We start from the raw sequence: 12,409 nt of genomic DNA, 5'->3' as shown, positions 1-12,409 counted from the left end.
AATAACAACTTATTGACAACCAATATATAAAAAATCAGCCCACAAACTTATTTACTAAAAATCAAGAGAATAGTAAAATACAAATTTGATATCTTAATAATTAATTATATATATATATATATATATATATATATATATATATATATATATATATATATATATATATAATAATAATAATAATTAATTATTAAGATATCATATTTGTCAAAATCTTTATTTTCTAACACTTTAAAATATTTTAAAATTTTATATTTATTAATTGGTTATTGTACATTTTTATAAATTTAAAATCAAATAAATATGTGTGACAATTTAGAGGTTTTGAATATGAAATTTAACTCCGTGAGGGATATGTTGGGGCTTAAGTTCTTGTATTTTTTCCATCGTATTCTTTTCTTACCCTTTATATTGACAACATTGTATCGAACAACTATAATTCATCGTGATAAGCAGCTCTATTTATTTCCATCCCATTTGATTTTTTCCCTTAGTTGATTCAAACTATGGGTTCGTTGGATTAGCTTTGATACCCGTATTTTTGATTGAAAAAGGTGGATAACATAAAAATAAGGGATGAAATGATTGTACATAACGAATTTTCTTCGTAAACAACAATTTACATTTTTATAAAGTTGTGTAATAAAACATTTTAAATAACAAATTGATGCGAACACATAGATCTGACATAAATGTTTATGAACAAGTGAGAGAAAGACAAACATGACCAAAGGAGACCAACCTTAAAATAAGCATAACTTTTGATCCGTAAGGAATTTTGAGGCGTGCAATATATCAACATAAAGGTATTGACGGACCCGGAGCTCCTCACAAGTCGACCTTCCCCACAATCAACCCTCAAATTCCACTGTTTAGGCCCCAAATCTTCGTTTTCCTTAATTTTCGAATGATTTTCAATTTTATTTTATTCTGTTTTAATGATAGAATATTCAATTCATTTTCCTTAAATTTTTAAATTCTCTTTTTATTTAGAAGGTTAATTATTAGAATTAATTGTCAATTTGAGTTATCCACATTTGGCCGTACCTACCAAATTTAGCATCATCCTTTGTATTCCTTTATAGGAAACTTGAATTTCAATAATAAAATACTTTGAGTTTCTCTCTATTGTTTGCTTTCGTTCCGTGTATATGAAGAAATTTTGGTAAATGAATCAACTCTTTATTATCATGGGTTAATTTCTATTTTCTAAGGTAGTCTTTTCGGTTGTTCCTTGAATCACAATCAAGAATTTGAGACATAATTGTGTTTACTGGATTGAGTTTCCCTTTTGATCGAACTAATCAAGAACCAGTCAAGCATTAACTATGCAGTGCAACCGTAAACCTACAAAACTCTTTCTGTCGAACTTTGATTTCAATTGGGAATCAAGAATTTGATTATCCTATTTTTGGACGAACCTCTCCACTATAAAGTTTCAATTTGTTAGACAACAATATATTGTATTAATTTCTAGTGGTAGAAATTTATGTACAAATGATGAAGCACCACTAACTTTTGAATGTACTATCCCTTCATGAATGAAATATAAGGAGCGTACACTATAAAGAAGAAGATTTAAATGACACCACTCTTAATCATGGGATTAGGCTCTCTTATACTTATGAGTTGTGACAACAAATCAAATTATGCCGGTGGGAATATCACAAGGGTTCTTCCTATAATACCAATAATGAACTTATTAGTTATGAGTTGTAACCATTTCAGAAATTGTCAACGAAAGGTTATAAACATTAGCGACTAACTTGTTCAACTTTATATTTGGGGTAACCCACTCAACTAGTGTAATATCACATAAATTCTCTTAAATTGTATTCATTTAGTGTAATGTCACATAAATTCTCCCAAATTGTTTCTTCTAGATTAACATGAAGGAACTAATGCTAGCTAAAAAGTTTCTTCCGACTAAAAATTTGGTGCCTGTGTGTTTATGTTCTAAGCTTTTAGCTTATAAATATAACTCCCCGTTTTCTATCTAGCTATTTTGAAATGGGGCTGTTAAATAATTCGGATAATGATTTTATTCGAAGATAACTTGTAAGGTGAAATAAGTTGAGCTAATAAGTAAAAAACATTTATAGATGGGAATAGATGAATTACACTAATTAAAATGAGATTTATTAAATTAAAAATATTGATTAAACATATTATTAAGGTTAATAATAATAATAATAATAATTAGTCCAAGGTCCAAATTGTAATTTCAGGAACTCGATTTGTAAGACAATTAGATTTAGAGTTTAAATTATCAAGCTTGATGAACCCCAATGACTAAATCTATCAACATCAAAACCATGTTCTACTCTTCCTTTACATCGACGCGACCACATCAACTTTGTCGTTTTTCCCTGCTATAGACCTGCAATTGTCGATGACATCGAAATGGAGCTGGTCTCATTCCTTTACACATTCCATATTGCCCATTTAAAACAATCGTCACCCTCCATTATGACCCCGAACCCCACCTTTAATCTGCAAATCTAAGAGAGAGAGAGAGAGAGAGAGAGAGAGAGAGAGAGAGAGAGATTGCCCACCATTTCACACACTCATGTCATTAGCTAAGGCCTAGTATGTATGAGCTTGGCCTATCTTTTGATCCACTTAAAGCTTGTAAAAGTCTATCAAAAGGAAATTATTATAAACACACTAAATGTTTTTTTTTCCACCAATATAATATAAAGGGAAACTAGCCAATTGCATATCCTCAATGCCGATCCAAAGATATAGTGGGTCTAGGATGAAAAAAAAAATAGAACCATAAAGTTGAAAATAATCAATCGTTATAAAATTCACTATTAATATTAAAAAACAAAAATATAGCCACAACATGAGAAAAACAACAAATTTAAAGAAAATTATTTTTCCTAGCATTTTTAGATAAGTTGATTTTTTTTTCTCTCTCTCTCTCTATATATATATATATATACATATATATATATATATATATATATATATATATATATATATATCATATCTTCTAGAAATTTTGGATCCCTTAGAGACATGCGTCCTGGACAATTGCCCGGGTTGCCCACCGTCTGGACCGGACTTGCATATCCTATGTAATTTCTATCAAAATCATGTGCCATGGCTTCTCCAATTTGGTATCAAATAGGTAGATGGTGGAAGTTTGATAATCCTATGTTAGATATGACTTTAAATAGAATAAATTAGGTTGATTCTTCAAGGCATAATAAGAACTGACGATCATCTTTTGATTAAGCGGTTCTTACATTGATTTAGGTGTTATCAGGATCTTTGGCAACGAGATGTTGCTAGAAGCGTAAAAACCGAAGAAGACAACATACTTGATAAGATTGTTTCACAGTAATACTTTTGAATTATTCATCGAAAACCTAAGCTAAAACTTAACCTAGATGGATAGTTACCAAACGCCATCCTTGCTATTTCTTCTTTGTAAATATCATTCTTTATCTTACACATTATTTAATAAAAAATGTAACCACTTTTTTGTTTTAACTCAGAAACTAGGGTTATAGAACTTGGTCATGGTTTAAATGCTAATAGGAAAAATAATCTAACCGCCATCAAAATGGCGTAATAGTAATCACTTTATACGAAGTACTTTAAAATGAAATGGCATAATAGTAATCACTTTGTACGAAGTACTTTAAAATGGAATTGAACCGAGTTTGAATCTCGCATGCTTTAATCTTGTGGTGGCCCGTCGTTTGGAAAAAAGAAATAAGAAAAAATAACCAATCTTAATTAAAGTGAAGCATATTCTTGAATCGTGGATTTATATAATTTAATACATTTGAGTTACGATTGTCTTGATCATTAAATTACGTATTGTCTTTGATCAATATCAATCTGAGTTGCCAAATGCCAAGATACGTCCCATACTGGCCCGGCCCGGCCCAAAAAGTATGTAGACTCGGACCTGCCCAAAAAGTGTACACTAGACACTTGCATAAGGCCCCAAAAGATAATGGCCCATATTAACAATATATATATATAGTTGTAAATTGTAATATATCCAAGACGATGTTAGCGATTAAAAACGCTTTAGCTCTAACTTGTGAGAGTTCAATGGTTCGGATACTAGGCATCTAGTATGGTGGAATGGCTATCGCTTTCTTCGCGTTAAAGTTCTTGAGTTTAATACTTTTATACAAACACACGTTTCATATAATTATGTGTTCGTGTATGTTTATATCTTAAAATAGACATCATCATAAGACGCAAGTAAAATGTAAGACATTGAGCAGAAAACCAAAAAAGGAACAAATACAGAATTTTATTTCCATAGAATAAACTTTATCACCTATAAGTTAAAGAATATAACATTATCCAGACAGCCTCTAACAACATCTCACCAAAACAAAACAAATTCCAAAATGAAAAACAAAACAAAGCAAAACTTGTTAGGATCCACATAACAAAACACTGAGGATCCAGATTATCATCAAGAGATGAAAAAATAAACCCTATAAAAAATAACACAAAAAAAAATCAATGAGAAAAACACCAAAGAAAACAAGTATACCATATCCCATCAGGACCTCCGATGGCAACAAAAAAGCATCCATCTTGATGGGTTTTAAGTTATTACCATTTTAACCTTCTTTACTATTTCCATTCTCACTTATTTCACTTTATAAATCTCTTTACAATCTTCACTCGGCCCGTGGGATTCGGTTTCTTCACATGATTCCGCTCTGTTTCCATCTCAAATTGGATCAAAGACTTGAGCCGATTCAGGTGTCCGATGCATAGCTTATGCTCAGAACCAAAACCGGAACCGGAAAACAATTCCGATTCCGATTCCGGGTTTACATGTCGTTGATATGGGGAGTGCCATTTGGATTGCAGATAGGCTAAGGATCTCCAAGGTGGAAGCGGCATTGAGTTCTGTTTTAAGGATGATTTTGCAGCCTCAACCATAACTTGAAGAAACTGCTTTAGTTTTGTTAATGTTCCCACATAAACAACAGGAAGCGATTTCAGAATCCGGTTGTAAGAAGGAACAGCTCTAGCTATCTCAAAGTGACTTCGAAAGTCAATGTCAATGATTAACCGGTCAACATTTCCCGAATCATTGTAATTTATAATATCAACGTATTCATGATCCCCTACAAAAATAAAATAAAATAAAAAACATTATTACAGTTTTCAACCTTATATATATATATAAGGTTTAAAGATTTACCTCCGGGAACTTTTCCGGTGCCCTGCCACCTGGATGTACAGACGGCAGCATCGTAACCGGAGAGCCTTAGAAGTTTGACGAGAGAGAACCTTATGCAACTAGCGTTACATGAAAATGAACCTGATCTGATAAAATGAAGGTCCATTGTATTGATTGATAGGATGAGAGAATTAACTACTGACAGCATGTCGATCCCGTGTTTATACAGCAAAACTTTGTAGTACTACACCAACAAAAATTAATTTCAGTCATGTAAATTGCATGGGTGCATTTAATGGAGAGGAATTCATGGACGCTCTAATTAATCATAAAGTAATTGGCATTTACGGGTGAAGCATCGGTAATAATAACTTATGGAAGAAATTGGTATTGTTTATATTAAAACTATAGGGTCTGATCAACTTTTTTTTTATCAATTCTAACAGTTACAGCACTGTTTTGTCAATGGATTACAATATTAAGAATTGAAATTGATGAGAGAGAGAGAGAGAGAGAGAGAGAGAGGGATACCGAAATCTTGTCGGCGAGGTGAGCGAGTTCGCAGAAACCGGAATCGCTGTCGCTACTACACCGTGAATCGGCGCCACAACTACTCCCGTTTTCCAAGAAATCACTAACCATCGCTGCCAAATCATGTTCGCTTTCGTGGCTAAACGCCCCACCCAACATCTGCCCGCCTACACCGCCACCACCACCACCGGAGCCACTGCTATCCATCATCAACCACGGGTCTCCTGTTGCCGCGTAGACTCCGCAATCCATGATCCACCACCCCCACCAAAATCAACTTGCCGCAAAAATCAAAATAAAAAACTAAAAAAAAAAAAAAAAAAACTGTTTTCCAAATAATACGAATACCCAATTATAATTGATCGTTTATCAAACGTACGATAAAAATTATATACTCTATGAGAACGTCGGAATCAACACCCAAAAAACCCTAAATTGCGAATTTCGTAATGGATTGAAAATTAAAAAACACAAAACCAACGCTCAAAATCCGCTGAAAACAAAGAAACGGATATCCGATTCGAATTATATTCTTTGACTCTTAAAAATATTCAATCTTCCCCTATTCATCTTCTTCTTTTTAAGTTTATTCTGTTTTGTACTCGATTATGTATCATTCAAAAAACTAATCAATCAAAATATATAAAGAAAAAAAAAACTACGTGTGATTCAATATCTGAAAGGAATTAGAAAAGATTTATAACGATCCAAAGGGGGTGAGAGGAAGGTAATTGAGAGAATTCGGCAAGAGGCACAACCAACCCGCAGAGGATGAAGACGCAAGAAAGGGGGAAAATGATATAAAGAGGATTTGGATTGAGTGGGAAATTACCAAAAAGGGCTCTGTCGGAGGATTTTCCGTGAATTGGACCTAGTAAAGTGGAGGATATGGGTGAATTACGTATTTAGACAGAAAAGAAAAGCATATTCGCTTCTGGGGTACTTTCGTCAATTAATCTCTTCCCCCCACCCCCCAACTATTTTTCATTTATTCTTATTTTATCCACCTTCACGTATACAAAAAAATTATAGTGCGATATTACCACAAGGAACGATTTTCTTAATAATAACGACCAACAATTCTTTTTTCATTTTTTTAAATGTTATTTAGGAAAATTTTATAAATACCCTTGCAAACATTAATATATATATATATATATATATATATATATATATATATATATATATATATATATATATATATATATATATATCCTTTCAAATTTATAATTATTTATATATCTTTTTAACATATTAAACTCTCATTTATATCCAATCTTATAATTTAATAAGATATAAATCAATTAATACCAAAATATTATATATATATATATATATATATATATATATATATATATATATATATATATATATATATATATATATATATATATATCAAAAGTACATATAAAATTACCAAAATACCCTTTTTAAATAAAAGATAAAATTTAAATCATTGTTAATTATGATCAATCTTAGCTACGTGGTTCTCTTTATCACGTGAGTCTCCTTATCATGTATCGACATCGTTATTATTCCTATCATACATTGACCTGCAGTTTGGGTCTTCGTCATCGCGTCCGTTGTCTTATATGAATGGCTTGGTAATCGTCATACGGAGGAGATGTGATTGAAAAGGGATGCATAAACATGATAGATACAGATTAGTAGTATATATATAAATGACAAATTAATGGTTTTAGAAATCATGAATTATAAAACTACCATTCAAATGGAGATACAGTCGGCACTAGACAAACATGTATTGTCCACCGTATGAAGTTGTGCAGGTATTGACATTTGCAATGTGAGAAAGTTTTCTGGATAAATTGCAGCCTTTAGAAGGCGTACACTATAAGAGCCTAATCTAAAAAAATCTTAGGGTTCTTTCTCCTGTCTAAAGCAATACCGAAAATGCAAGATAAATCACATATGTAAACCATTTAATTTCACTATTATGATATGAAATTGTTGAATTGAGAAGAAGTGAAAGAGAGAATTTAGGTAGTATACAGTTTTCTTTTACCATTTCTTGACTAAATAAAGGAACCATCCATGGACTAAGATCAAAGTGTAGACACAACAAACATGTGATGTTTGTTTACAGTTTACAATTTCAAAAACATGAAATTGAAGAAATTAGGGCTACAATACAAGTAAGGATAACAAAATTGAACCTTGTTGAAGTTTATATTATCTTCAAAATGCATGAACTCTAGGACTGATGCAGAAATCGTGCTACCTTGGCTTACCTGTGTTAGCTTGAGTGGTTTTTCCGGACTCGTTGGATTTTACCATCAAATGCCCTGCTTTTGATCGGAGGGAGGGTGAACCTAGCTAGGTCAAAATGGTGAGGAGTGGTCGCCACATTTTTTGTCGGCGTTGTCGCTTACTAATGCGCTAAGAGGGAAGGAGGAGGAGGTAGACCAGAAAAAGTGAGGGAGATATAGGTTTGGTTTTGTCGGTGGTTCTCAATGAGCAGGGTTGATGATGGATTAAAGGAGTTAATTTTAATTAACAATTCCTAGCAAAAGAAAATTGGAATTAAACTTTAGATATAATTTACAAAGAGTATTTTGGCAACTTTATATGTATTTTTTAATTTAAAATATATTTTTAATATTAAATTGATTTATATTTTATTAAATTATAAGTAATTATAAACTTTGGAAAGATGTATACGTAATTCTTAATGTATGTTTGCAGTTATATATATATATATATATATATATATATATATATATATATATATATATATATATATATATATATGAAATTTTCCCATGTTATCTTGTCCTCAGTTCAAGAATATTCATGTTTTTCTTAGAATATGACACGACAGAAATAGGTATATTATTATCCAATCTAATTTGTTATATGCGAACCGGACACAATTAGGTTAAATGATATTAAAACAATACTTTAAATCTTCATCAACCAAGGTTAAAACATACAAAATCATAATAAGAATTGACTATCTTTGTAATTTTCTATAATATTAAATGGATAATAATATTGGATGGTAATTGAATATTTATTGGATTAATATTGATATCCAATTTGAAGAACGTTTGATCGATTAGTTTCGGTTATCCATTGGATTTTCAGGATGATCCAATAACCGATTCAGTTCAATTAGATTTTGAAATTTTGAAACTCATTTAATCCAATTGTAATTAGATATTCAATTGAATTGGTTGGTTCATAATTTGATCTGTCATTTAGAACTAGATCAGTCAAGTTTTGCATGCACCTAACGTCCATCGTTCATTTCATACAAAAAAATTGTATGTTGCCATATTCTTTAAAAGTATTCACTGTTTGTTTCCTACATATGTCTTGCTTAAGGGTTCTACTATTATGAATAAAGTTTATCCATCAAGAATTAAGTTTCTCAACAACTAGCAATGAGTTCATCAAATCGAGTTCACGAATAAAGTTTTGCCAACCTCTCTCTTTATTGTTATAATCTTCAAAGAACAAATACAACTACTATTACCCAAGATAAGAAAGTTGTGAATAATAATTTGAGTTTTTCTTTGTCTCCATGGGATGCATGGTAAGTTATACCTGTAGTACAATAAATTTGGTTGTATGAAGTCACTCAAACATATGTAAAAATAATGGAACACTAACGACTAAACAAACAACAAGCAATACAACTTTACTATACACAAGGAACACCAGACTATTCTTCATACCCCAAACAGTTCTTCGCATTCTAGAATATGATTTCTATTATGGACAGGTTCATGTGTTTTACGTAAGGTTGTTTAAGCTACCTACAAGTTATTGAAAGGTTTTGTAAAGAATCTAAAAACAAATAGACCAAAAAAGAGAATCAAGCCTTGAAATATAAAAGCTTCCAAGATTGTTCGTTGCATGAATATGAATATAACGTGGTTCGTCGAATCCATGTATCTTTTGGAAAAATTTATTAGGGTTTTTAAGAATAGATAAACATGAATCTAACATGGTTTGCCAAATCCATGTCTCGTTTGGAAAATTTTATTAGGGTTTTTCAGAACAATCTGAAAACCACATGATTAGATGTGGATCTCGTTTATATTGGACGAGATCACATAGATAGGTACCGATTCAATTTTCCTTAGGTTCAGATGCAATTTCACCATTAACTAGTTATCAAGTAACCAAATGCAATTTCCACAGTCGGTTATCAAATAACCAAAATAGTTGGTCTATCTTTTTTAAAGTGTGTGTGTATGTGTGTGTGTGTATATATATATATATATATATATATATATATATATATATATATATATATAGAGAGAGAGAGAGAGAGAGTGGTAGGCAGGTTCATTTATTCTAACTATCTATTGTGTGGATATAGGGATGATTGTGGGCCAATCATTTCAAAACCTAGATAGGGGTAAAATAGTAATCTAAAATGTTAATTAATTTTGATAATTAAATAATTTAATTATTAATCCTTTAATTTAGGCAAATTAATGTTTCATGAACCAGATATAACAAGACGTTCAACCCTAAATCTTTCAATAATATTTCCCAATCGTTGGGGATGATCGCATCGAAGAAAAGAGAATGCCAAAGCTAGGCTACTCCACCGACGTTGATGACATCTCAACCTCGAAGGGAAACCGTGTTCGATTGAACCATTACAGTTTCTCTTTATGTCGTCTGCTTCCATCGATACACACCATTGTAATCGGTCTTCATCTTCATGATTTTCGTTTCTGGTTTAGGTGTGATTCTTCTCCATTCTCAGATCATATAAATTTATCTTCACTCTAGTACTCATCTTTTGCTTTCGATTTTATCTATTCTCTCAAGAAAATGACCTTAATGTCGCTTTCACATTTGGGAATTCAAAATTTAGGGGTTTGCCTCTTTATGTTTAAAGGAAGCAAAGAATATATACTAACGTCGATATTAAACGATTTATAGGATTGTGAAAGGGAAATGTCAGTTCACACACAAGACAACGAGACCAACATCTGCACCGATGAGCTCCAATTACAACAAAACCTAATCTCGCTAAATCAATCACTCCATTACAAAGAAGTGTCAGTCGCTCGATTTCTTCAATCGTATGATTTAAACCATCTTATGTGCAGTTCTTAAATATCTTTCAATTATGTCTTCCAGCCTGTTGCCTATTTGGATTTGAATTATGTTAAAACAGTGGAATTGATGAATCATATGAGCAAAATTAATTGATTCAATCTTGTCTCCTGTTGCTTTTTCTTTCAACATATTTTTCAATCTTGTCATCGTTATGTATTTCTTTGTAAACTTGTTTATTTTTGTATTTAACAGAAAGTTCTCAATTTTAATCGGTAAATTGTTTCATCTCGATTTTGTTTTGGTATATTACTGATTAGATTACATAAAAAATGGATTTTGATTTGGGTGTTAATGTTTCTATCTTATTTCAATGTTAACTTTGTTCTAGTGGTCTATAGAGACAAAAACCTATTTGTAGAAGTTTCATGAGTTATAAACATTAGTTTTTTGCTAATGCACTTCACACCAACTTTGAAATCCATAAAGTCAAAGTACGTTTTGTTCCATATGATTATTGTGATTTAGCTTAGTTTTATTTTATTTTATTTTGGGTTCTAATAAATTAGACGACACATGTACTGTATACAAATTGGTGTGATAGTAGCAGCAAACATGCAACAAAACTATTCTACAACAAAAATTCTGATGTGCGAGATTTCAATGGTTCTAATATGTATTTGTTTTTCATGTTTTCAGATTTTTCAAGCTTTTCCTAGGGATTTGACATACTTGGGTTTAGCTTCTTCTGCAATTCCAAGCATCAAATTGTTCTTATAGAATGTAATTCGTTTAGAATGAATTAGCAATTTATTTTGTTGGAATATGTATAGTTGTATTAAAATATATAAGACTATTATTCTATAAAAATATACATGAATCTACATTCAGGTGTCTACGAGAAAATAAGGATCTTATTATTTTTCAACTAATGATTCAAAGATGTTATCTTTCTTCAAGAAATTCATTTAATCAAAACATTTATTCAGTCAGAAATATGTATTCTACCATTATTATAAAATATTATTCTAACAGAATCTCATTCCGACAGAATAAAATCAGATATAATTAAAATTTATGTTAGAGTTAAAATGAAATTAATTAAAAAAAATCAGAATTTTAAACCAAGAAAATTAATTATCCCCAAAAATTTGGATTTTCTTTTTTTAAAATTATCTCAATTGACTAAAATACCTTTATAGTGAAATTAGATGGTATTTTCCAATTATTTTTAATTCAATAATATTTATTAATTACTTTCTTAAAATAACTAAAATGATTGGTCCGCAATCAAACATACATACACACAATAAATAGTTAGAATACAACAACGTAAGCTTATATATATATATATATATATATATATATATATATATATATATATATATATATATATATATATATATATATATATATATATATATATATATAGGGTAGTTCAAATGAGAACCCAAAAAGTTAAGAACCCCAAGAACCATTTTTTATACGTTTTCATTAAGAACATTTTGGACTTATCAAATATTAATTTTATATTAAACAAACTTTATATTCTCTAATTTACAACTAATTACCACTCGTTGTTGGACAGCCGTCGGAGCACCATCGGACCGACGTCAGACCACTGTTGGACTAATAGTAAATTTAATGATATTTTTTGGTTATATT

The 12,409-nt window shown here is 30.7% G+C and overlaps 1 protein-coding gene across 1 annotated transcript; it reads right to left on the bottom strand.

The window, feature by feature from the left end:
• Positions 1-4,262: 4,262 nt before the first annotated feature.
• On the bottom strand, positions 4,263-6,583 carry LOC145032935 (uncharacterized). The gene is made up of 3 exons (XM_078981902.1): positions 5,702-6,583; positions 5,192-5,414; positions 4,263-5,114 (listed from the first exon to the last, which is right to left on the bottom strand). Exons 1-3 carry the CDS (start codon positions 5,951-5,953, stop codon positions 4,633-4,635), a joined length of 957 nt encoding a protein of 318 aa, XP_078838028.1. The 5' UTR covers positions 5,954-6,583; the 3' UTR covers positions 4,263-4,632.
• Positions 6,584-12,409: the final 5,826 nt, after the last annotated feature.

Source organism: Lactuca saligna, chromosome 2 (genome assembly GCF_052625555.1).
Source record: "Lactuca saligna cultivar CGN05327 chromosome 2, ASM5262555v1, whole genome shotgun sequence".
In the NCBI taxonomy this organism is placed as follows: Eukaryota; Viridiplantae; Streptophyta; class Magnoliopsida; order Asterales; family Asteraceae; genus Lactuca; species Lactuca saligna.
This window is presented reverse-complemented; position numbering and strand designations above follow the sequence as displayed.